Genomic DNA, 26,958 nt, shown 5'->3' on the forward strand with positions numbered 1-26,958 from the left:
TGCTAACTTGGAACTCAAGAACAACACAACATAACATAACGGCAGCGGCTCGAACTGAGATCTAACAAAACAAGCTGTAAAAGTAACAGTTATTTCACTCCACTTACCTCCTCATGGAAAGTGTTATAGAAGTAGAACTAGAAGCACGAGTACTAAATGTCCCAGATGAGGATCAGGAGAGGGAGCAGTCAGCGACAGTCAGCCAGCCAGCGATGTTGACATTACCATACGGCTTGTATTTAGTCACGTGACCAGCACACAGGAAATCCATCCCACATGTAGCTCAGCTCCCATTGGTTCAATGGAGCGGAGCTACACAGCCAATAAGAGGGGACTGTTATGATGGATATGGTTATTATTTCTGAGCATATTATCATGATGATCCTATTGCATGTAACCAGTAGTGGAAAAAGTACCAACAGTTTTAACTTATAAGTAAAAGTATAAATACTGCAGCAATGTAGAAATACAAGTAAAAGTCCAGAATTCAAAATTGACTTCCTTTTACTTCTTAATAAAGTAGGCTACCAAAAGTAGAAAGTAGACCTACTCATCATGCAGAATGTCCCATTTCACAAGTTTTCATATAAAAAAATATTTTGAAAATAGCCGATCTACAAGCTCACAATGTGTCGCATCGTAGATTGGCTATTTTCAAACTAGTAAAAGTACAATATTTGCCTCTGCTCAAATTGGAAATACTCAAGTAAAGTACAATTACCTCAAAAGTACAGTACTTTCCACCACTGCATGTAACATAATAATTCACATGCAGAATTGAAGATTTACAAATGACATTTCATTGTAATTGCACAGTGCGCGCGCACACACACACACACACACACACACACACACACACACACACACACACACACACACACACACACACACACACACACACACACACACACACACACACACACACACACACACACACACACACACAATTATACTTTCTTGTCTAAACCACCAACTGCTTTGTATTGATTTTAATTCACGGAAATGTATATTTAAAAACAAAAGGACACACACGCACACACACACACACACAGGCCAAAAAGAGAAACTTTACTATTGCAAGTTACAAGGACACATATGAAATGGAATTGTTATTTAATTTATTAAATTTCTTATTACAAGCCTGCCACAACTTTTCCATCCGATGTTACATCCGACATCGCCATCTATCGTTCATAGACTGTAATTACAGCATATTTAAGCTTGCCCTCTGACACTGCCAGTGGAAGACAATAATAAATCAATCTATAAAAATATATATATATATCTTGTGGAAATAGTACAAAATAAAATAAATAATAAATGCAAAACGAGCATCATAAAATAAGAAAGTTGTCCCACAGCTGTGAAGCAAAAGATTTTGGCACGGAATACTGGTGTTAGTTTCGTTGCTGTCAGGAGGAAACCTTGAATTTCTACATTTGTCCTACTGTAATTGTCGTACATGAGTGTCGTGCAAAAGGTAGTAAAGACAGCCTATTTTAGAAAACATTTTAACCACTTAAAAACCGATATGGCTGACCGGAGTGCCTCGGGACTCCGTACTAATGTTTTCCTTTTGCTGTTATTGTGCGGAAAACTTTCACCGAAAATAGCCAAAATAGCCGAGAGACAAGATCGCAGCCTTCCCGACAACAAGGACGCTGGGGTTTAAGATGTTAAAATCAAAGTGGTTAAGTCTGTCTTGTGGGTTTCATAAATGTTGAACCAATGAAAAGTATAAACAAGAGCTTGCCATTTCCTGACAAGTAACAGGTTTTTTTGGACAGTTTTTCACCTGACGATTTGTTGAAACGCCCCCAACGTCACCTTTATTTAAGTTTAGCTTCACCTTAACAAAACGTACTTTGTGTTTACATGCATGTGAAACGCAACTTACGTAATCATCTATCCAAACAAATGAAAACACTGAAAATGCATGCAAGATGTACAGTATGCTCTTGATACTGCAATTATTTAACAGGGGGGAAAAAGCATTCTATTTAGCTGGCAATGTTGACCGTTTCCTCTGTATGTAATAATGACTAATTGGCTGTATTTACATGGTTATTAATCTGTATTTACATAATCAATATTAAGCATTTTTGTGCATACATTTAATTTTGCATAAATCATGGCACCCAGGCATGCATGTCCTGCAGACACTCACGCACGCCCAGCTCTTTGGTTCCCGTCCCAACAGCTATTAACTGTTTCCGTAGGAGGCGAGACGTTAGGGAGCACTTGTTTTCCCCGCAACGGAGGCGCGCCGTCTCAAGCTAACTTGAGACCACGAGACGGCGAGACGCAGAGCGAACGAGTTGCCGTGCAAGTTCACTTGAGCCGACTCAGCGCCGTCCGAGTTATGTACCGACAGGGACAGAATCGCAAATCCCCCCCACTAGTTTCTGTACCTCCGTCATGTCTACGCCGCCTTGCGCGCGCACGGTCCACGTCAAACGACGGCCAATCACAAGCCACGTCTCCCGTCGTCTTGTCTCCTACAGACTCAATGTTTGCGTCCCCGCAGCACGGGGACAGGAGGACAGGTTCACTGCAGTTCCACGTCGCTGTCGTCCACCTCCTGGATGATGAGGTCGGCCCCCGAGTCCTCCGCCAGGTCGTCGTCTCCGTCTGTCCCCATCCAGGACCTCTGGGTGTCCCCGCCCCCCTCCTCCTCGCCGTCCACGCCCAGCAGCAGCGCGGGGCCCTCCTCCCCGTCCCCGTCCAGGCCGTCCATGGGCATGCTGTCGCAGCCCACCTCCTGGACGCACGTCGTGCACATGCGGTAGCGCCGCGTCCCCTCAGACACCACGTGGCCCGTCTCCTCCGTCACCGGACACTTGCACTTCCGGCACACCAGCTTCCTGGCCTGGTGGATCTGTAGGGGGCGTGGGAAGGAAGCAGGGTGCAGGGAACGGGATCAAGGAGTGAGATTTGGACAGATATGTAGACAAAATGATTGTTTTTTTAGTTTTTTACTATGGGTCTTGGTATGTACCCTTGTGTGTTCACTCAAAAAATTACTTATTTTCAATCAATTACACAAGAAGGCTTGGTATTAAATTGATAGAAAATAAGTCATATTTTGAGGGAACTATACTACTAAGTGTGTGTGTAGGCGAGCCTACCGTTTCCACGTGGCTACGCAGGTGCTCCAGGCGGGTGAAGCGTTTGTTGCAGGCCTGACAGGGGTACGGCCTCTCCCCCGTGTGACAGCGCAGGTGGCGCTTCAGGTCCGCCTTCCTCTTCACCGTGTGTGTACAGAACGGGCACTTGAAGCGCATGGACGGGTTGGCATCTGTGGAGAACGACATAAAAGTGGCTTCTGACTTATCTTTTCTCAATCCCTTTTTATTTCTATGACATTTCAGTGAAGGGTTGACTTTCAACTGTCATTCTACCAAAGAAAGGCTTGATGACAACTGCTTGTCATATCAAGGGGGGGGGGGGGGGTGTAATCCTGGTGGCTGTTTGCAGGTGAGGAAGTACCCTCAACTGCAAGTAGCCAAGTACCCTACTGCCATCTAGTGGCTCATCTTTTAACTGCAATGTGAACTCTTCCTATCAATTACCACATTGAAGCTCTTGGCTATGAATGACCACAAGATTTGTGGTATTGAGGTACCGTACCCGTACATGATTGGGTCCGGCGGTGAGGACGACAAAACAGCTAGACATAATTACTACGGAGATACTAATAAGATAACCTTAAAACTGCTGGACATACAAGGTCCAAAACGCGTCGCTTTGTGCCACGTTTCAATAAGATGTTTCTTATCTGCCCAACAGCATCGGTATCCTGTAACCCGCTCCGCTCACCTTTGTTGAAGTTCCCGATGAACCCCAGGATGGTCGGCAGGGTGGCGTACAGCTCCTCCGCCTTCTCGGCCTTCTGCGCCCGCGCCTCCTCGATCTCCAGCGCCTCGCGCTGGGCGGCGGCGGAGGAGCGAGAGGAGTAAGGCGGCGCTCTCCTCTTGGCACCTCTGCCTCGCCGGCGCTCCGAGCCGGGCAGCGTGAACAAGGGGTCGTGGGGGTCGTGCATGTCGTCCTCATCCCGGCTGAGGTCGTGCGTGGGACTGTTGGACTCCACCTTCATCTCCAGCGACGGCGCTTCCCCGTCCGGATCCTTCAGCAGGAAGCCTGGCTGAGACCTGGTGTGAGGCCTGTCAATTATTATGGAATAATTGACACGATTGCAAATTTTATTTTTTTCCATAATTCCGTTACGAGACGCTTCCGTTTGTCTGAATAAAAACAGTCGGATGAAACGGAAGCGGAATGTCATTTTTTTTCCACCATGTCGTTTTCCACTCTTTTTGAAAACGGTTGAAAGTATAAAGTCATTAAAGCTGGAACTATGTCACTTTCCTCTTCTAACGCGGATTGGAACTTTGTTTTCCTGTGCAAGTGCTGAAATGTTCACCATTGAGCTAATATAGCCTGCCTGCTTGCTAAGGGGATACATTGAATCTTGACCATCAGGTCAAACTTTGTGTCAGATCCTGTGTCTAGGTTAGACATGACCTTTGACATGATCTAAATATCTCAATAGAAGAGCAGGTTAGACAAAATACAACCATCCCACCCACTTGTATATGTTATATTGTATTATTACACGGCTTGGTTGAATGCTTGATTCTGATTGGTTAAATCGCTGAATTCAGTGGTGTGTTATTTCTTGATAATGACACTCCGCTCAATAACAGACCGCTGCCTAATCAAAGGCGACTGTTGCGCTCTGCGGTGCCAACTTGGAATGCTTTCATTACCGTAAGGAAGGAACGGCTTTGTTTTGTTGACCCCCTAGCCATACATTATCCCTTGCTTAAAGGGACACTTCACCCTTTTTGCTAAAAAGAAATATATATATATAAGGAGCTTTAGGAGCTTTAGAACACTTTCCTGGGGGCTTTATGTCTGTAATATGTGGTTTTAGATATTTTAGATTGTAGCAGTGAGCCCAGTGTCTCTGACGTCATGGACACTGGGCTCACTTACTTCCTGGACTACATGTTGTCTCAGTAAGACATTGTAGTCCAGGAAGTAAGTGAGGCCAGTGTCCATGACATCAGAGACACTGGGCTCACTGCTACAATCTAAAACATCTAAAACCACATACAGTAGTGTCCCTTTAACATACAGTTTGTATGCATCTACCATACAGATTGGACCAAAAACAAGTGATCATCGTACATCATCATGACGCAACATGTCTATTTGCTCAGACAGTAAAATTGTCCATTCGTTGTCAATGGGAATTTAATGTTTGTGTAGGACGAAAATAGCCGATGTGCTCAGACACATATATGACGTAAATTCTCCATTCATTGTCTTTTTCTTTTTTCTAATATTTTTTATCCCACGATTTTGCAACCCATCGTTTTTTCACCCAGTGCCAATTATCTAATGTAATCCTGTGCGCTACACTTCCTCTGCCAACCTGGGGGGGCAGCGGACTGACCTCATGCCTCCTTCTATGCATGAGGAGTCCAAGCTGCTTCTTTTCACCTGACAGGGGGAATTTCCCTGGCCGGACGTAGCGCGTGGAGGGACACGTTATTCCGACCAGTTCCTTTCCCCTCCATCAGGCGCCCCGGCTGGCCAGGAGGAGGTAGTTTTAGAGACCAGGATTACTGCATGTTTTTGTGAGGGTACCTACCCTAGGGCATTGGTTTATATATTGGTTTATACTAAAGTACCACCTCAGAAAATATTTGGCTCTCCAAGTACCACCATAACTGATACAGGAGCATATACCTGCACTTTTTGTTGCATTCCTTTTTTTTTTTTAAGATATTTTTTTGCGGCTTACGCCTTTTATTGATTTTTTGAAGGGACAGACAGTAGGCTGACAGGAAACGGGAGAGAGATGGGGGGGTGACATGCAGTAAAGGCCGTGTCGGGTCCGGGAGTCGAACCCGCGGCACACTGCGACTGGATTACCAGTCCGGTGCCCAGACCGTTACGCTACGGCCTGGGCCTTTTGTTGCATTCCTAAGCCAATAATGCTGCTGCTCTGACAAAACTCTGTCTAATCACAAATCAGCACAACTGATTATATTTCTAATGTGATTATTCTGTTCTCAAATATTTTATAAACGGCTACATTAGGTGTGCTGTCATGCTTATTTCAGCCAATAGTAAACCTGTAGAAATATATATATTTCATTCCACTTTAGTCATTTTTTTTCTCCTTTTTGGGCGCTGTGTACCACCAGAGGGGGGCTCAAGTACCACTAGTGGTACTAGTACCAGTGGTTGGGAACCTCTGCCCTAGGGGACACGGGGAGAACATGCAAACTCCACACAGAAGGGCCCTTTCGCCAACCCCACCTCGGGTATGGGCACTGATGACGCGGAGGAGGGAACACGCCCCCCAGCGCCCACAGCGTCCCCAGCGGGAATTGAACCCAGGACCTTCTAGCTGTGAGGCGACAGCACTACCGACTGTGCCACCGTGCCCCCTCCTCCATTCATTGTCAATGGGAATTTAATTAGTTTGTGTGAGACGAAGATCTACACTAATAGCTGAATATAGGAGGGGCTAGCGCCCCTCAAAAAGGTCTATTGACAGAAGCTACCTGCTGCTGTTGTCGTGCGTCCAGAGCGCGGGCGGGGGGCTGACGGAGGGACACGGAGCCCGCTGTTGCTGCTGGTCCGACGCGTCGTCTTCCACGTCGCCACCGGGGGGTGAGCTGAAGCCGCACAACTCGGGCAGGCTGACGCATCGCTCCTCCTCTTCCTCCTTGACGCTGATGTCCAACGAAGACTTGATGAAGTTCTTACAGTAGCTGATGACGTTGTTCATCTGCAGGTAGCTGGCCGCGGACATCACCTGCTCGACACGGCAAAAGACATTACTTTAACTTTAACCATCATACTACCCTCATAATCATTACATTTTTGAGTGTTTTTAGCTTATTTTGTCGACCCACAGGGTCCAGGGTGGAAACAAAGGAGGGGCGGACAATCATCTTTTCTTTCAACCGGAAAATACATTTTGTAAACGCGTTCATCGGTTCATTAGTTATGAGCCTTTGAATATAGCTTGTTTTGACCAAAAACGAAAAGAATACCAGATAAATGTATTTTTTTCTAAATCTGATAACGTGGAGGCGGACAGAGTAAAATTGTTTTTACTTCTGGTTCATTTCCGGTTGTATCCGTCCCTTAGCAACCTAGCATCATTTATATGTTGGCGTAGAGTGCCCTCTAGCGCAATAACTGAAAACACGCCATTGATGTCCGGGGAGGTCCATAACAGTCAAGTGTTGGATTTGGTATGACATCCAGGGCCGTCCTTGGCAGTAAGTGCTTAAGGAAAAGGATTCCGAATAGGATGTGCTTTCTTCCTTTTCTTGCACGGTAACTTGATCGTTTCTTATCTTTAGATATGCATCTTTTGTACACATTGAATAAACAAACAAAACCGAACCAAACCAAACCTCGATCACGTTGTGGCCCGAGAGCTCCAGCTGGCCCGAGTAGATGAAGTCCAGGATGACGGCGAACGTCTCGGGGCTGAAGGCGTCGAAGGTGGCGGTGGCGGCCGCGTGGTGGTGGTCGGCCAGCCCCCCCTCGGCCCCCGTCCCCCCCTGCTCGCTGGACAGCAGCATGCGGAAGTAGCCGCTGCTGGCGAACAGCACGTTGCGGTGCGCGCGGAACAGCGTGCCCTCCACCAGCACGCTGCAGTCGCAGAAGCGCTCCTGGTGGCGCTGCTGGTTCAGCTGCTTCAGCAGGCTGTTCTGGTGCGCCGCCGTGATGTCAGACGTGTTGAACCACCGCTGAGCCTGCCTGCAACGCAAACCATAACGACAACATGTAAGCAGCGGTGGAAAACGTATAGCAATACTCTGTTACAAGTAAAAGCCCGGAATTCAAATTGTAGCCTACTTGAGTAAAAGTAGGCCTACAAAAACACCACCTCATTATGCAGAATGTCCCAATGTATAAAAATCTTATATATAAATGTATAAAATAGCAGATCTACAAGCTCACAATGCTAAACATCGCAGCGCATTGTGAGCTATTATCAAATGGCTGAAATGTATAGGGCTGAAGTGATTAGTATATATATATATATATATTGTAATAATAAATCTTAAGTTTGAAAATAATTGTAGTGGAGTAAAAGTACAATATTTGCCTCTGAGATGTAGTGGAGTAGAAGTATTGGAAATTGGAAATACTCAAGTAACATACAAAATACCTCATAATTGTACATATTTGAGTACATATACTTAGTTACTTTCCACCCCTGCATGTAGGACTACTATGTCTTGTTTTGTTAGCCTCACATAGCCAGCCTTCATCTGCCTTTGCAATGCATATTGCCACAGTGATATTAGAATCGCTACGCGAGGCTAATGTCATGTATAGGGCTGCAACTATCGAATATTGTCATACCAATTAATCTATCGATTACTTTCATTATTTTAAATCACTGTTTCTCAAACCTTTTTGTGCCGAGGACCCCCAAATTGTATTGTAAATACTGCAATATTGCATATTGTATGTAGGCCACAGATCCACTTTTGAAAGGTTTTTGGAACACAGACCCACAGAAGAGAATATCTATGTAAAAAAGAAAGAAAAAAGATATATGAGTTGATCAAGCTCAGCACTGCAGTCGGCATATGTACAAGCTGGATATAAAATATGGATAAAGTGGTTAAAATGATTGTGATGCTGTTACAGCATCACAATCATTTTAACCACATTGCTGTAGCCTATATCAACACATTTTGCTGGGGACCCCCTGGAACTGTAATTTTCTATTGACCCTTTCTACAGTGAAATAAAAATTAAATCAATACCGTGCATGTTCAAATCAGGTAGGCCTATATAGCCCTACTGTACTTTTTCGAAAGCTCACCGTCTAGTCGTTTCTCCGCATAATAGGACATTTTTAAATTGCCTATTTCACATTGAGGTGGCCCACTCTTCCTGACATCTCTATTCACATTCCCCCACTGACTGCAGTCTGCAGTGTTACACTGGTCTTGTGACACCCCGCTGTCTTTGTTTCTAATCTACACTACAGTAGGACACCACCACTAGTAAACGCATTCCGCGCTGTGACTGGCTGGATGAGCCTTCAATCAATCTCTACCCCTAATGGGCTGCGAGGCAACACCCGAGTCAAAACAGAACATCGGGTGACAAAGTGACTCCGCTAAAGACGACATGGGGTGACACACAAACCCCTCCTATGTAGGCTATACCCAGGCCAGTGAAGATGGAGAATGAAGCATTTAATTTTAAATAAATCCAAAGGCAAAGACAGACAAAGAAATGTGATCAAATAATCCGTCAATATCAAATAATGCGATCAAATAATCAAAATATCCTAAAAGTGAACATTTCTATATTCTGCCGCACACCAACAGACAGTTTAGTGTCAAACTGATTTCACGGTTGTTGCACATAATGACATATATAGTCTCGCACACCCACAAAAAAGACGATCTACAAGTTCACGCCGCATAGGGTTGTCAATGCTTGTGGAGCCTGTAGGTCGCCACTTTTCGTATTTAAATCAGTATCAGGACAGTTCAGCAGGCTAAATCAAAGTATAATTCAGGCGTGATACTACAGTGTAGGAGTAGTTTTTTCAAGATACTATTCGGCATTAATATCCATCCATATGTATATTATGTTGATTTATTTTTCTTTGAATAAAACGAATGCCCCAAACGCCCGAGATTGTGCGATCATCATTCAGCCTGAACACCCGCAAGAGGACGCAGTAGGAGGACTCAGATCTCATCTGCCCTGTTCCTGGTGGTGGTTCTTTTGGTCATAAATTCAGCCATATTATTCATCTCATCCAGACCTTCACTGCAGTCCAGCAGCAGTGTACAGTGTAGCCTACTGTGTCTAAAAGCGGGCAGCAGCAGCCAGGCAGCAGCAGAGATCCTAAAGAGAACGCCCACTTTAAAGACCCACACAGCAGCCAGCTCCACACAATAGAACCAACCATGAAGACACAATGAAAACTGTAACAACACACGTCCAATACGTGCGTTGCGCTGTGTGTGTGCTGTGCACGAGTTACGACGATCCAACGCCCGTTCCCTGAAAAAAGAAAAAGAAAAAAAAAAGAAGCCCCCACACGCACCCAGCGGAGCTCCGGAGCACAAAGGGACAGCAGCGACCGCCTCGCCTGCCCGCTGCGGGACCCAGCGCCTCCTCTGTCGGGCATGCTGTCTGCCGAGGACCCGCTTACGCCCTAAAGCAACTCCGCTCTCTCTCCCCCACTCCTTCCTCATACAACACACATACAGCTCCTCGATCCCATTCCCCGTGACAGACAAACGTTATCAATACTCACTGGTGACCTGGTTCACCCGGCGCCCGGTACAGTCTACTCGTCCCCAAATCCATCTTTTATATTTGTGCTGTGCAAAGTATTTTCATATAATAATCTCTCTCTCCACTCCACCCCCCTTTTCTCTCCTTTTTTCCGTACACAGTTCGCAGTCATGCACTTCCTGCTTCAGCCCTAAACCGAACCCGTTTAGACCGAAAATACGACTATGCTGACGTGGGTGTTGAACTGGGTGCCCCAGGGCCAAGGAGCCATTTAAAGCCCTAGTGTGCCTCCAATGTAGACAAGTCCATTCATGCATATACACTGCCCTGGTAGATTGTACATTAGAGTACTTATATCTGAGAGAATATGAGAATATACATTCACTCTGACCCTGTGCAGATTACTAGGATCTAACTGTAAAGTTTTTTTAAATAGTGTTTTATGTCTAGTCTTACCTTGATTGATTGAATACTTGAACAGTTTGCAAAAAGCACAGGGCCACAGTTCAACTTCAATACAAGGTCTGCTAAGGATTTAAATCCAATAAGAACACCCTACTCTAGTCTTGATTAATTGAATACAAGTACTTTGTGTTATGCTTTTAGCATCATTGTATAATCGTACCAATGTACTTTTTGTGAACTATCAATCAACAAGCTTACCTGAATCCATCCTGTATTTCATGCATATACTGCTGTTGGCACTGCACCTGCATTTTCCACACAGCGGTCTGTCTATCTAAAACGACTCAAATTTCATGTAATTTACCAGTAAGACGCCCTGAAGGTGAGAGCGAACCTCGCCCTAAAGGGCGAGGTCGCGTTGAGCTGGTCAAGTTGTGTTGTAACATTGATAGTCATGTAAGTTGACTCAGTCTTTCCAATGGAATGTCATTCAGCCAAGCTGGTCGAGTCATCATTGTGATGTCAGAACCTTTCATGATGACGACAGGCCCGGAAAAAGCATTTCCCATGCATCTTTTCCCATAGACATTTCAGAAGGTATTTATTTAAAGCAAAAACTCATGACATTTTTTGGGGGCAAACAAATAATTAGAAAAAAATAAAAACAAAAAGTGTTGTACCCTGCCCCTTTTTCTTCTAATTATTTGTTTGTCCCAAAAAATTGTGTTTGTTTCCTGGCCTGTCGTCGTCATGAAAGGGGGCAGGACTGCTACGCTCTATATGGAGATCTAGGCGTTTGATGAGGTCAGATCAACATATGGAATGAATTCTGTACTGGCCATATATGGAGCATGTCTTGAGTGTACAGGGTTTGATGGTCAGATCAACTTATGGAATGTCATAACAGGTAAGCTCCATATATGGAGATCTAAGTGTACACATGAGGTCAGAACAACATGGAATGAATTCTGTATTGGCCATATGGAGCGTGTCTTGAGTGTACAGGGTTTGGCGAGGTCAGATCAACATATGGAATGAATTCTGTATTGGCCAAATATGGAGCGTGTCACGAGGCATAACTGACAGACTGACTGACGGGAGATTCAGGTTCATAGTAAACTGTAAAATCTACGGTCGCCATTAATTTCTGGAAAAAGTCAAAAACAAATGACAAATGATTACACATTTAATAATTGTTGTGCATTTATTACATTAGAAAATATTTATATTGTTCCCTTCTGAGTTCCTAACACATTCACATGTCATAAAACAACAAATGTGCAATGACCGACACTGAAAAGACAAGACTGAGACATTCGTTTTCCTGTTTATCTCTACGTTAAAGGGAAACTTCACAATTATGGCAAAAAGATATATGTTAATGACGTTTAGAAGATTTAGAACACATTCCTGGGGGTCTTTATGTGTGTAATATGTGGTTTTAGATACTTTAGAAGATTTTAGCAGTGAGACTAGACTGTCTCTGATGCAAGCCCCCAGGGAGGCTCTCCAACGTTGAAGCGCTCGGCCCTAGTGGTAAGAGCGGGGACTGCAGGCGGACCCGTGGATTTATGACGAGGAAACAACGTGCATCTGGGCTTTAACATTGAGCGCTCGTTCGCACTTCCGCATTTTGGACACCAAATTTTGGTGTCCAAATCTGGGGGAAAAGCGGAAGTGGTCTACTTCCGCTTCTTCCGCGTGCTTCAAAACGCCACTGAGCAACTGGCTCACTTACTTCCTGAACTACATGTTGTCTCAGTAAGACATTGTAGTCCAGGAAGTAAGTGAGGCCAGTGTCCATGACAGAGACACTGGGCTCACTGCTAAAATCTAAAATATCTAAAACCACATATTAGACACATAAAGACCCCCAGGAAAGTGTTCTATATCTTCTAAACGTCATTAACATATTATTTTTGTAAAAAGTGTCCCTTTAAGGTAGCTAACAATCATACTGGAATCAAGATAATATTAAGACATTAAAGTAGTAAAAAGCATTCAGTTTTTCTTGAGGTTCCATGTGAAAATGGAAAAGAAAAAACAACGGTATCGTTTGTTTTGGTCTGTTGAACTGGAGAAAGACATTTTCAACTTGAAGACTTAAATTCTACTTGATGAAGCTGGCATTTCATCAAGAGATGATGCCGTTGTTAAATCCATTGGGGTTTTGGGATTGCCATCGCCACACATCCTCACCTACAACGACACGACAAGTACATTATAAGAAAACATTTCGCCATGTCAAATGAGATATTACCATTTCGGAGTTGAATCATATAAATGCTGAAATCAAATAAGATTAAGTGAGACACCAATCAACGGTAACACATGTGGGCTGATCAAAACGTTTTTTTTTTTTTCTTTTGGAAACAATGCTGTCAGAGTGGCGGCGCTACTATGTACTGTATTCATTATGTGCATAACATATGTAATCTGGATAGTTCATCTGATGTGGGCCCAGCAAGACTGACTGACTATTCATGTGATGTTTTGAGCGAGTGTGAGTGAGTCTGATTATGTTGTGTACAGCCCTGCGTGTGACACCTGCATGGAATTTGCTCTGTGCGTAATACACGGTTGGAAAGCCCAAATCACTGTTAATTGCTTAAGCTGCTGCATCAGGCGTCATCTCCTTAGCAGTCTTGTCAGATCGATCATGACGTTCTTTCACCACCAGAAATGTGCGTGTGAGTTCCACAGACTATATATCTTCATAATTGTGACCAGTGCAACTGCCTTGTAATCTCCCAATAACCACTTAAACCCCACAAGGTTGAGCGGAGTCCGGCAGGGCTCTATGCTAGTGTATTTTCTGTTTTGTGGGGAAAACATTTGCAGAAAATAGCCAATATAGCTTCATGAACTGTAGCTGAACATGGAACTCACATGCAGCAGGTCAAATTTTTACGCACATTAGATTATTAGATTAGATTAAATGTATTGTCACTGCACATAGTATACAAATACTTTGACAATGAAATGAATAGTGGCGTCTAACCAGAGTGCAATACAGTAATGCAGTAATGGGAATAAATACACTTGTTTGTTGAATGTACAGTATGTACAGTAGTATATAATAAATAGAAAATAAATAGAAAAATAGGCAATGAAGTATAAATAGAAATAAGGAGTATGCATATATACATACACACCCACCCACACAAGCCATAAGATGCTAGTGTATGTATGGTGTGCGCATGAGAGTTCAGATGGCATGCCATGCATACAAGCTTTTTGGCATCACACCCGATTGCATTTGGTCATGGTATAATTATATCCACAGGTCTGCACTCTGCACCCCCCAATTAATAGTCAAGCTCCTGGAATAAAACCTGCTGGTGTCGCCACTGAATGCTGCAAATTCTGCCGGCACTTTATTATGAATGGTTTGAATGTCATCATATCTGTCAAAAAAGAATAATCACTCTCACACACACACAATTACTGTGTGAGACTTGACACCCTCTGTGTGGCATTAGTCCTTCCGTCCCTCACTGCAAAGGTAAACCACATGCTTTCTCTTCATCCACTACAATTTAAATAATATGATTTTCAGTTGCTTCGTATTGATATTCCATAGATTCCGAAGGTTATTTTTATAAAGTCATGTTTATTTTTCTCCAAAAACGTTGGCGGAACCAGGGAGGAACAAGGCAGAAAGAGTCAGTCAGGGACAATTCAGAAGGCTAACAATGGTCTGAATGGTGTCTGAATTAATCTTGAGAGATTTGTTCACAAAACGCACACCTAGTTTTGATTGGACAGGGAGCACATGATTAGTAATTAATTAGGCTCCATGTCTTGTTTTCTCTTCAAGGGAAAGGCTTTCTAACAAAACATTCTTAATACAGGCCACTATTTTCCAAATGTAATCCTTCAATTGAACTAAGCCTTTTTTTATAAAAGACCAGATTGTTTGACCACCAAGCCCACTGCCTTCACAGTGGCCACCTGATACGCATAGACTCAACCCAAGCCAAACATCATGAGACTTATCACACAAAAAAACCTGAACGGATACTTCCGTCCATTCTTGTGTTCATTTCGGCCGTCTTTATGCACATTTTCTGAAGACTTACGGACACAAAAGGTATACACGTGCGCACACACACAAACACACACACACACACGTGTCTCCTTACACATTCTTTCCAGGCCAAAGTCGGCCTTCCATCCCAGCTCCTTCTCAGCCAGGCAAGGGTCTGCATAGCAGGCGGCGACATCCCCTTCTCTCCGAGGGGCGACCTGGTAGTTGACCTAATGGACACACGTTCAGCAGGACAAAGCTAAATGTGACAGACTCATGTAGCCCACTTAGCTAAAAATACTAGTCTAGAGAGAATGTTTCTGGATCAGAGCCAGTGTAGTTTAATTAGTCTCTCAAGTCATAGGATACAAAGTAAGCACCTCATTAATGATTTATCCCTTATTTCAGTGGTTCTCAACCTTTTCAGGCCATGACCGGTTCCAAGGCTAAATATTGTTAAAATAGCAGATCTGCAAGGCATGAGCGTGTGACCTTGTAGAAGCTTGTAGATCGGCTATTTTCAAAACTTTCTTATATTATTTGGCCAATGTTTGACGAGTTTTTATAGTAGTTTGTTGATTACTTTTGAATCAGTAATTCTATCAGGCTTTTTCCTTTTTGAGGTAATAAAAAGGTCTTTGTTAAGATATGAATTGACTTGGTTAAAAGGTTGTAAGTGGTAATGTCCTGATACATATAATGTTCTGCAATATTCTTGACTATTTTCTCCCCAAATGAGGTTGCATTCAGAAACCAGGACCAGATTTTCTGATGATGGCCACAATATACTGATCTGGGATCATTGATCAGTCCTTTTGATTCTGTCAACCTGACCATTAAGGGTCAGTTTTTACACTCTAAGACAGTGGTTCTCAACCTGTGGGTCGGGACCCTCAGGTGGGTCCCCACAACATTTTGGGGTTGGTCCCCCAAAATGATCCCGGTCGCGGCCCGCACTGAGTTCCAATCCTCTGACGCTGGCTTTCTAAGCAACCAAAGGTATGGCACCCCCATATCTTGCAAGTCTGGTCAGCTCAAAATGAACAGCGCAACAAGATCTACCCACCAAAAACATTATTATACCATTGCTGTAAATAGTTTATATATGTACCTGAGGGGGCTTTGGAATAGCCTTATAGAATTATAACTTAAGACAAATGCACTTGGAATGGGAAAAAGAGGGATGGAATAACCTGCAGAGCCTTTTGGGCAGTGACTCACTGTATACACATAGTTTCATTAGGTTACGTGATGACTATTTTTGATGTATTGTCATGTTTTAGTTCTTGTCGCTCTGGATTAAGAGCGTCTGCTAAATGCCTAAATTGTAATTGTCCCCAGAGAACAGCGAAGAAAGCATTATGATCTACACACAACCTACCGATGTCCCACTGCCAAACCACTCATTTAGGGTGATTTACACTTAGTCATGTGCCAGTGCCGCACACCGACAATAGCAGATCTACAAGCTGTGAGCGGTTATTTTCGGGACGAGCCACGGCACGCAACCAAGTTTAAATCGGGCATTACTGTCACATAGCCCAACTGTCACTCACCTCCTTCCCCGAGGCTTTCTCCATGGCTTTGACCATCTGCAGCACAGAATAGCCTGTCCCTGTTCCCAGGTTGTATGCCTAAAAACACACACACACACACACGTGTCATAATATACTGCATGGATTGGACACACAAATGCAGGCAATGAATGAGAGAATGCTCTGTGAGAGAAGCCAAACGGGGAACTAAACATTGAAGGCGGTTTAAAAGTACTCAAGTGAATATATGTATACATACTTTGCAGCCACAGTTGTCCTTCAGCTTCTTGAGAGCAGCTATGTGTCCTTTAGCCAGATCTACAACATGTATATAATCTCTCACCCCTAGTCAAAGAGAACAAAATGTTATTAATGCAGAGTGCTACAGTAGTAAAATATAAATAAATAAAATGATGATAAGTAGGAGCATTACCTGTTCCGTCAATTGTGTCGTAGTCATTCCCAAATACATTGAGATGCTTTCTTCTTCCGATGGCAACCTAAGTAAATAATTCAGACATTCAGTGTTTGATTTACTTGCTCTTTACAGTCTGCAGTCAACATATGGTACTTGATAAAACATACCCTAACCATATAAAGTGAAAGACACGCGTTACTTTTTTGATAATTACATTTTGATAATGGCCTGCTGTCCCCGTCCCAGAACTGAACTCTGTTGTTCCTGCCTGCATGGAACATGGCTACTGCACAAAACCTTCTTCTGTCTGAACTTGATTGGGTTTTCTTTGTCCATTTAATTTAATTTAAAGACCTTGTGGCACAATTTGTATATTTTGCTTTCAATCATTGCTGACATTAAGCGTTTTTGTAACAGGATGGTAAGTATTAATTTGAAATGAATAGAATGCACCCGCACACTGCATATTTGCTCAGTACAAGAGTATTATTCTTTTTAATGCATTAAAAAGAAAAATGCTCTTGTACTGAGCAAATATACAGTGTGCGGGTGCATTCTATTCCTTTCATTGATGTCCACTGGCCTAGGCACCTGTGCAGACGCCTGACTTCTAGGTGTGCGAAAGTTCTTTCCTACAAGAATTAATTTTTAAAACATACTAAATCAAGGAGACACACCACAATCTTAGGACCAAGACATGGAGGCTGTACAAACGAACGAATGTACCTGGGATACATATGGCAGGAGGTTGTTGGGGATTCCCTGTGGATCTTCTCCTATTTGGCCCGAGGCATGAGCTCCAATGGGGTTGAAATAGCGTAGCAGCACTGCATTCCAGTTCTGCTTCCACACAGGGAAAATTAAGTCATGGATTTCTGCCACTTATACTATACTACATTGTGTCGTTATAAACAATGGAATCAATACACAGTAAAAAAAATTATACAGTAACTAAAATCTTTGCTTCTGGGAGGGTCCCTGGCACAAGATATTTTGAGATGGGAGTTGGTGGTAGTACCACCAATATATATTACACATATATATAGAAGCATACCGGTACGTTCTGTTTTAGAAAAATGTTAGGATTTGCAGAATCAGCCTCAGGTCTTAATGGGTTAATGCAATCGCAACACTTCAAACGATCGCCATAAACCTGACTATTCGCGGTCAGTAATCGGGGGGGGGGGGGGGATTAGCATGCACGCAAACACGCTCCGCGTTGTGTTGGCAGAAAAACGCGGCACCTTTTCAGCCTTGCACAGGTCGACCACCATCTCCTCGATGAAGTACTTGGTCTTGCCGTAGGGGTTGGTGCAGCCGCCCACCGGGTGCTGCTCGTCGATGGGGAGGCGCTGCGGGTCTCCGTACACCGTGGCCGAGCTGCTGAACACCAGATTGTGCACGCCATGAGCCTGCATGACCTGGGAGGACACGTGCACATGCCACACAAATGCGCACAATCAGCAGCCGCTGACATACAGTAAGTAGTCTAAAGCAGACACGCACACACACACACACACACACACAACTTGGCAGTAACACAGCCTTTGTGAGTTTCCGGGTAACTGCAGACTGCACTGTCTACACACTCACACATTAGTGGTTACCAATGTTGCAGTACCAATTCATTAGCATACAACCACACACACACACACACACACACACACACACACACACACAATACACAAGTTGTCATGCTTTGAGAAAAACAAGGAAAGCTTCTGTGTGCATGATGTCCACTTCAGGCAGGCAGACACTGACCTGCAGCAGGTTGATGGTGCCGGTGAGGTTGACGTGATAATAGTGCAGTGGCTTCTCCACAGACTCCCCGACGGCCTTCAGACCGGCAAAGTGCATCACGGCGCTGAACGAATGCTGTGAAGCAGCGAGACACACATCGATTGAACACAATGGAGAGTTGTATTCACAACATGCAATTCACTCACTATGTGTGTGTGTGTGGGGGGGGGGAACAGTATCATTATACAGTATAATAATGGTCTCTGTCAGGTGGAAACCTCATGTCTAAATCTGTTACTTTTTCAGGATTCAAATTCAAAAGTAGCAGATCTACAAGCTCAAAAGGCATCGCTTCATGCAGTGTTTTGAGCTGCTTTCTGGTACTTTTGATTGACACAATTTACATACTATAAATAATAAAGAATATGGAGATAAGAGGTTTCTGCCCGACAGTGACGATATACGCAACATTTGATATGCAGCTACACACAAATTTTCTTCTTATTTTTTTTAAGCAAATGAGAGCAAATAGCAAATTACTCAAAGCTATAAAGGCTAGGTTTTAGTAAATACTGTCTCCCTCTCTTGACGGAGAGAGATAATTGCACTTCCAGTGCACCAATCCAATCCAGTGTCAACCAGGAAACCTCTGGCTTTCCAATGCGTTGCTTTATCAGAAAAGCTACGTCCTGGCTGCCTACTGCATCATGTGCAAATTCAAAACAGGTGGTACGCAGGGCCATTGAGTGAGATCCAACAAGCGCTTCTAAACTCAGATACTTAGAAAATAAATCATCTGCAAGGAATTACTTGACAGGAAGTAGCTCATCATAACATGTATACGGTGGAATTTTATTTTATTTGCAGATAGAAGAGGTTAATTAAATATTTTTGTACAGCTGCAATGTTGATGAGTTTGAGTTGTTGTTTAATACAATTAGATAGGACTTTTCTGTTTGGATGAATGGACTGTTAAGTGTTAATGGGAAGTTGCACCTAGTTAGCACCTTGCTGGCAAGATGGATGCGGTCTGCATATGGTCAATAGAGTCTTGTCAGTCATTTTGGTAAGGATTGACAGTTGTCATTTCATGTATTTGAAGTGAACTAGAACATATAATCATAATCGTACAGTATATACAGCATTGTATATAATAAAATAATGCCTTTCTGACCTTCTTAAAGAGCTTTTCTAATCCAGGCCGGTCCAACATATCTAGTTCATGGAACTCAATGCTGGTGTCCAGGAACTTCTCTATCCTGCGAATGCTTTCAGGTACGTCCCCTTCTCCTCCAGAAAGAACAGGATGTAGAACACACACACACAAACTTTATGTCCACATATAAACAGAAGTACAAATATGCCTTGTACAAAGGACAAACACTGTCAGTGCAGTCAGATGAGATACTGTAATAGGAAAACAGCTAGTTGTGCATAAGGCAGAACATTGTTACATACAATAATGTTGGGACACACACACACACACACACACACACACACACACACACCTGTTCTTTTAGGCAACCAACACCATCGTCCTACAGAGTATAAGGGAATTTACCTCGTATGGCGTTGCTGAAGTTATCCATGACAACTGGACAATAGCCTGCTTCAATGAGCTCCACAACACAATGACTGCCGATGTAGCCACCTCCACCGGTGACCAGGACCTTCTCAGCCATTTTCATGGGAGTAATGTTCCTGGTTTTTAACCTGTCCTACAACAACAAAAAGGGTTTTACAATATTTTCTTTAGACATTTTCTCAAATTGTTGTGAAAATAGCAAGCTCTCAACGTTGAGAGCTTGCAGATCAGGTATTTTCAATATATTTTTTAAAATGTATATGTATGTATGTGTATATTTTGTTACGTTTCTGTCGTGGGAAGATGCCAAATTTCCAACTGTGAAAGTTTGGGAACACCTGTAATAGACTGTCAGTACTGTATCCTGTACTATGAAAGGAACAGGATATGCTGTATTATTTGACCGACTAAGTCCATCGTACAGTAGATGGATCCACACCACGCCTTCAGTAAACCCTTTACCTGTCAGACCAGAATAAATAAAGAACCTTTATTGCCTATTGTACTAGTAGATAATTAGAAGGAAACTAAAATACTTCTTGTTGTTGCACTTCTTTATCTTTTGTGAGACCTTGTGTTACAATAGTAGGCCTACAACCAAAAGTACATTCCTGCTATAAAACAGTCAAATCGTTGGTCATAACTACGGCTAATTTAAGTGGAATACTGCAAACATTACATGTAACATTTCTGTTCTTAATAATAGTGCTAAGGCAAAAACAATGACATGAGGGGCAACGGCAACTGAGAATCCTCAACTGAATGGCACTTTTGTTAAAAGTGTTTAGAAATATTGATCAATCAACAGAAATGATTAAATCATATTCATGCAAACCCAATATTCACATTTTGTCATCGTTTTACAGATGTATGTTCATATTGTCACGATACACAATGATCTGTCTAACAACTTCTACTCCAAATACAATTTTGCCCATCTCACTTCTACAAACTGTGCCATGATTGATTGATTTATTAACAGTTTGCAAAAAAAGTACAGAAATGTACAGTTCAATACAAGGTCTGCTAATAGGATTCAAGCCCAAGAAAGCCTATGGCTTGTTTCCATTGGGTATGGGGTCCTTCATACTCGATGCATCAACCCCCCAAGTAGTCCCATCTATCCTGCATCCTTTAACCCATGTAATTTATGTGTACATCAGAACATTATACCTACTGTTACCATACAAGCAATGTTATAAACTGTGCTTAGTTGTAAGGCTACAGAATGTGCACCATTGTTTTTGACAGTCTTTTGGAAGATCCCCAAATATTGAATAAAACAGTCTGGTAATGCAGTGGTCTGAAAGAACATACAGTTGAAAAACAACACTAATAACTATATTTTTGTTTATTGTATTAGAGAGTAGGCTACGGTCTAAGTATACCTGTTCTATTTGCTTTAGCTATACTTCTGTTGTGATTTACAGCTCAAGGCAAAGGGAGACGCAGAATGCTCAAGGGAACTGTCTGCTATTATGCTCATAATCAAACTGAACAGAAACATAATATTATCACATGACATGACAACGAACTGGGAATAATACACAATGACAATATGACCTAAAACACACACCTACTAACATCTATAATCTGATAAGTGATTATTAAACAATAAACACAGACATTGTCACACACAGAAGAACACAATCCACATAAAATGTCAAGAAGACAATATACTCACTCAAAGTCCTCGTCACAACACAACAGGTACAGGTGTAGTTACTTCTTTCACGGCACAGATGATGAAGCTGAATGAGGAGCGGTCGCAGAGAACGTGAATATCATCAGAATTAAAACCAACTCAAAAGATGTCAGTCAGTCTATCAATCAGATCAATGATTGATCGATCTCCTAACAGAGTCCCACTCCCACCCAGAGCTGTGCTCAGTTTGTGTTGAACATTATCACTTCCTGCTGGTAAGGAGACGTGGAACCGGTGTTGCCAGATGCTGTAAGAAATAAGCAACCAGATAACAAAGCCAAAAAAGAAGCGACTATGCCAAATTAGTTTGATTGATTGATTGATTGATTGATTGATTGATTGATTGATTGATTGATTGGATTTTCCCTTTTTTGCTTCCCATATGATGAATTCCTGTTCTGTTCTTTAGCTACATAGAAATGTCTATTTGTATGTCTCTAAATGTTTGTACGTCTTTAAATGTTTTGATGAATTGAACAATGTGGACCCTGTTGTAAACAAGTGTAATGCTTAATTGGGTCGTCCACTCACAGTTGACAGTCTTTGTATTGAGTTTGTGCTTAAAATGTACTGTAAATTCTACAAACTGTTAATAAATATTTCAATCAATCAATCAATCAATGGATGGATGAATGTATTAACAGATTGGAGAATTACAGTACGTTCCAAGCACAACTCAATACCAAACTGTTAACTGTGGACGAAACCACAGTATATTACACTTTATTGAATTTTTTTGAAAATATCTACACAGAGCTTTGTAGATTATTTTTTTAAAGGGAGAGGGGGGGGGGGATCGAGAAGAGATTACCTGGTACCACAGCACCTCAAAGGCCCTTAAAACTAGGCTCCAGACTTCCCAAAACAAACTGGTCAGGCTCCTACTTGGCCTCACCCCCCGAACCCACCTCACCCCTGCCCACTTTGACAGGCTGGAATGGCTTAGGGTCGACGACAGAGTACAGCATTGTGCAATGGGTCTGGTCCACAAGATTCGATACACCACCAAGATACCCATGTACCTGTCTAGATACTTCCTTAATGTTAACGAAGTCCACACCCACAACACCAGAGGAAGTGCAACGAACCATGTACAACACAGATTCGGCACAAACAAGGGACTAAATTAATTTCGCCCTACCAACAGTCATTAAGACATGCAAATCCCTTGACTCCTTCAAACCCGCTCTCAAAGGGCACCTACGGACGGCTGCAATTCGAAACCGCCCACCCCTTTTTTCCCCTCACTGTATATGTTTCTTTTCCCTTTTTACCTCCCTTATGATGAATTCATGTTCTGTTCTTTGACTATATAGAAGTGTCTATTTGTACGTCTCTAAATGTTTTGATGAATTGAACAAGGTGGACCCCACTGGACCCTCTTGTAAACAAGTGTAATGCTTAATTGGGTCGTCCACTCACAGTTAACAGTCTTTGTATTGAGTTTGTGCTTGAAATGTACTGTAATTCTGCAAACTGTTAATAAATATTTCAATCAATCAAATCAAACCAGGCTTTCCACAGAAAGATACATTTACAACTAAGCAACTTTACAGAAAAGCAACCCCAGAATCGCTTATAATACGCGGACATGGCAACACTGCGGAACTGAATGAATGAGGTTCAGAATCAGGCATTACGTCCGGATCGGTTCCTTTAAAAATAAAATCGTTCGTTACATTCTGGTTGCACTGCGGCGTCGCTGGCCGACAAAGTGTGAAAGTACTGCTTTTGTCACGAAGCGTTGTACACTAGTTCTTGCAGGCGAGTGACGGGATGTAATAATATAACACATTATATTGTTATATCGGTATTATGCTATATTTCTGGTTTTATTTGCCAGGCAATACCGGATACAGAAACCAATGTCGTCGACGACTTGACAGCCTATGGCGAATACGCGCTGCTGACGTCACTACTTGAAGACCTCACATGCTCTGACGTCAGAAGTCACTCGCCTAAAACAACCACGCCTTTCATTCCAAACAGTGTGGCTATTGTAGGAGTGCCACTACTGCAGACTGCACTGCTGACTGAAGCCACATGTACACTTTACCACTGTGTCTGTGTGCCACGTTATACTAGTAAATGGCATCTGGAAGTTATCATGATAATTATTTCACAAAATATTATGCACACGGTCTTTCTTTGTAGGCTGTAGCAGGTGTGTGTGTCCTCAAATAATTTGGGGACACACAATACAACAGCTATAACAATCAAACTAGTGGTTTTTATGATTCATGTTATAATAACATGAATTTTAACAGTTTTTAATATTTAATATCATATTGTCTATGTCCCTCAAACTTATTTATAATTATTTGAGCCTCAATCACCACTCTCATATAACCAGTCCATGGCATTTCTTTTTTGCTTCTGAAGCCGTTTTAGCTGCAGTACCACAATGTCCTGAGGTGGTGGGGGTGCTGCCGATATGCAACTTATTTAATATTTGAATCATTATAATACTGATGCCAGATAAACCCAGACTGAAGAGAGGGAGGAATTATACAAAGTAGGGTGACATTGATCATGATTGATGACAACAAACCAAATCAGTTGAGCTGTTCCTGAGAGCAATTTCCATAAAAGCCCCTGAGAAATCCTGATTGTTCAAAATGCAAATTTGTGGGAATAGAAAATACACAGGAACTCAAACAACACCAAAGAAACTGACATTTTGACATTCTTACCTTATATAGGTTGTTATAATGTTATGGTCAAATATGAACCCCTATAAGGGGTCAATAAAAGGCCAATAAAAAAACGATATAATGAAATTTCCAACTCCACACCCCTGGCTGCTGGACCATGACTTGACTTCACAGGATTAATCACTAATCAGTCATCTCCACAAACATTAAGACAGAACCGAATGATCCCAAGATTTAATACGTACAGTACACATAACAGTGAATGTGTTCACGTTGTGAATTAAATGAAGAAAAAAGGAGAGAGGAGAGGGGAGGGGAGATTGTGATTACATCTACAAAGCTGAAACACTAGAAGTAGGCTACAAAGTCTTCTTCTCCATGTGGGGTCTGGGTAGTGGTGACGCCATCACGTCCCTCTCCTCTCCACCACACAGGCACGCAGGCAGGAGGGCAGCCCCTCCTCTACAGCTCCTTTTTGACCGCTTCAGAAGAGAGAAAACACAATTTATTTCACTTTAACATTTATCACATGTCAGTGTTTCAAATCCTTAATTCACATTGTTGAAGCAGATATACTCACAGAAGTCATATGTGCGCTTTGGGCAAACCTGTGAATGGAGAACAGGATTCACTAGTCACTACACACCTTCAAAACATCTACAGTATATCATGCACATGCAGCAGTACATCACTGTGTGTTCACTTACAGGAGAACAGGTGGAGACTGCCGTGTCACACATCCGGACAACGCATTTTAAGAAGAGTGTGTCCCCCCTCTCGTAGTCTGCCGGGACCAGCTCTGCACTCCACAGGACAGAGAAACGAGCCCGGTGGGAAACGCCGTTCTCCAGCACCGTCACCTCAGGGACAGCAGGACACCTGGGGAGAAGAAGGCCCAACACTATCAATATTAGTATGTAGAGGCCTGTACTTAAGTGTTCAAAAGTATAAATTACAAAGTAGTACGTTTTCCATTTAATATCAAATCAATCTATAATCAATGTCTATAATCCTGTCCCAACATAGCCTATAGCCTACATTTTGGCCTTGAATAGTTTCATAGATGCCCCTGCTTGCAATTTCCACACCCCTCACACATTAAAATGCAGGTAGAATGGTAAGCTTCATTCAAATGCGGGTATTTGAGTAGCTCCATACCTTTAATTTTTTTAACGAATCGTCTATTATTAATAGTGTCCTGGTAGCCTACTCCTCACATGCACTGATGCGCACCGTTTGTCACCCTGGAGCTGCCGTTCATACAGAACCCAGTGAGTTCTCAACGAGTTGCTCTGTCGGATGATAGTATGCCTCCCGTTCTTCAACAGGACTGAAAATCAAGGCCCAGCCCAGGGTTCTGTTAACCTGACGCTGCCAGATGGGGGCGGTATTGGGTAACCATGTTCCCAACAAATTTGTGTAGCAAGCTTCTTGGATCTGGCAGCGTCAGGTTAGGGTTCTGTATGAACGGCAGCTCGAAGGTGACAAACGGTGAGGATTATGACGATTTGTGGAGAAAAAAAAGTTCTGAGCTACTAAAAATACCAGGGTTAGAATAAAAACAACTAGCTCTCTACCAATCGGCTGAATTTGACTGTGGGACAAATGAAGAACATTAGGGACATCTGTGAAACAATTCAAGGCCAAATATGTATCTGATTGATTGATTGAAATATGTATTAACAGTTTGCAGAATTACAGTAGGCCTACATTTCAAGCACAAACTCAATACAAAGACTGTTAACTGTGAGTGGACGCCGGACGGCCCAATTAAGCATTACACTTGTTTACAAAAGGGTCCACCTTGTTCAATAAACATTTAGAGACTACAAATAGACAATTCTATATACCGGTAGTCAAAGAACAGAACAGGAATTCATCATAAAGGAGGTAACACACACACACGCACGCACGCACGCACACACACACACACACACACACACACACACACACACACACACACACACACACACACACACACACACACACACACACACACAGAGAGAGAGAGACAATCTACACTACAGGCATAGACCTACTTGTCTCGAATCAGTGGAATGAATGAGGTTCCTGCGGCCGACTGGTTGTAATATCCCCAGCACGATTCCAGCAACAGCACGATTCCAGTTGGAGTCTGGTCCACTGGCGCTGCGACTTCGAAGTACTGGAGGCAAGGCAACTGTTCACTGAAGCCGGGGTCTTGGAATGTCGTCATGATTAGCCCACGGGATGGAGCTGTTGGCCAGCAAATAACACAAGACAACATGCATAAGCTGTTGTACACCAAAAATTATTTATGTTTACGTTTATGCAGTTTCTTCTACATTCTACATTTCTTTGTACAGTAACGTAGCCTATAGTCCTGCTGTTCAGAAACTGTACTGAACAGATATGGGATATCCGTATCATGATAAATATGAGAGGTTGTTTAATATGAACTATGGCTTAAATTTGGTTACTGAATAAACAAACCTGTTGTGTTGTTGACAGGATCAACAGCTGTTATGAATGCCATGAAGAGGACAGCTGAAACCACCGTGGGATGCATGCTGCACATCACACACAAACCTGT

At 42.7% G+C, this 26,958-nt stretch overlaps 2 protein-coding genes across 7 annotated transcripts; both read right to left on the bottom strand.

Annotated features, from left to right (window-relative positions):
- Positions 1 to 1,208: 1,208 nt before the first annotated feature.
- zbtb8a (zinc finger and BTB domain containing 8A) lies at positions 1,209 to 11,041 on the bottom strand. Of its 3 annotated transcripts, none has more exons than XM_083792123.1 (6): positions 10,978 to 11,041; positions 7,446 to 7,794; positions 6,582 to 6,835; positions 3,820 to 4,163; positions 3,129 to 3,298; positions 1,209 to 2,878 (listed from the first exon to the last, which is right to left on the bottom strand). In XM_083792123.1, exons 1-6 carry the CDS (start codon positions 11,028 to 11,030, stop codon positions 2,549 to 2,551), a joined length of 1,500 nt encoding a protein of 499 aa, XP_083648249.1. In that variant the 5' UTR covers positions 11,031 to 11,041; the 3' UTR covers positions 1,209 to 2,548. The 3 variants fall into 3 exon arrangements, with proteins under 3 accessions (XP_083648249.1, XP_083648250.1, XP_083648248.1); XM_083792124.1 differs by lacking the exon at positions 10,978 to 11,041 and adding an exon at positions 10,334 to 10,428 and having other exon boundaries at positions 3,820 to 4,151; XM_083792122.1 differs by lacking the exon at positions 10,978 to 11,041 and adding an exon at positions 10,334 to 10,428.
- Positions 11,042 to 12,452: 1,411 nt separating this feature from the next.
- On the bottom strand, positions 12,453 to 21,929 carry gale (UDP-galactose-4-epimerase). Of its 4 annotated transcripts, none has more exons than XM_083791435.1 (11): positions 21,712 to 21,929; positions 20,004 to 20,155; positions 19,617 to 19,726; positions 18,464 to 18,577; positions 17,947 to 18,123; positions 17,429 to 17,542; positions 16,718 to 16,784; positions 16,544 to 16,629; positions 16,306 to 16,383; positions 14,865 to 14,979; positions 12,453 to 12,918 (listed from the first exon to the last, which is right to left on the bottom strand). In XM_083791435.1, exons 2-11 carry the CDS (start codon positions 20,128 to 20,130, stop codon positions 12,854 to 12,856), a joined length of 1,053 nt encoding a protein of 350 aa, XP_083647561.1. In that variant the 5' UTR covers positions 20,131 to 20,155; positions 21,712 to 21,929; the 3' UTR covers positions 12,453 to 12,853. The 4 variants fall into 4 exon arrangements, with proteins under 4 accessions (XP_083647561.1, XP_083647560.1, XP_083647558.1 ...); XM_083791434.1 differs by having other exon boundaries at positions 19,617 to 19,729; XM_083791432.1 differs by having other exon boundaries at positions 19,617 to 19,732.
- Between the last annotated feature and the right edge of the window lie 5,029 nt (positions 21,930 to 26,958).

This window comes from Protomyctophum parallelum (assembly GCF_964188405.1).
Source record: "Protomyctophum parallelum genome assembly, chromosome: 20".
Classification (NCBI taxonomy): domain Eukaryota; kingdom Metazoa; phylum Chordata; class Actinopteri; order Myctophiformes; family Myctophidae; genus Protomyctophum; species Protomyctophum parallelum.

Bases quoted from the DNA above. Each gene is read 5' to 3' on its own strand.
- zbtb8a (XM_083792123.1), bottom strand. From the start codon at position 11,030: ATGCAGGTGCAGTGCCAACAGCAGTATATGCATGAAATACAGGATGGA. The intron at 6,836-7,445 runs GTTTGGTTTGGT...CGTGTCGAGCAG, and splicing joins CGGGCCACAACGTGATCGAG to GTGATGTCCGCGGCCAGCTA. The intron at 3,299-3,819 runs GTGAGCGGAGCG...CGTTCTCCACAG, and splicing joins CATCGGGAACTTCAACAAAG to ATGCCAACCCGTCCATGCGC.
- gale (XM_083791432.1), bottom strand. From the start codon at position 20,130: ATGAAAATGGCTGAGAAGGTCCTGGTCACCGGTGGAGGTGGCTACATC. The intron at 14,980-16,305 runs GTGAGTGACAGT...TGTGTCCATTAG, and splicing joins AGAAAGCCTCGGGGAAGGAG to GTCAACTACCAGGTCGCCCC. The intron at 12,919-14,864 runs GTAAGGAGACAC...GTGTCGTTGTAG, and splicing joins CTTTGGCCTGGAAAGAATGT to GTGAGGATGTGTGGCGATGG.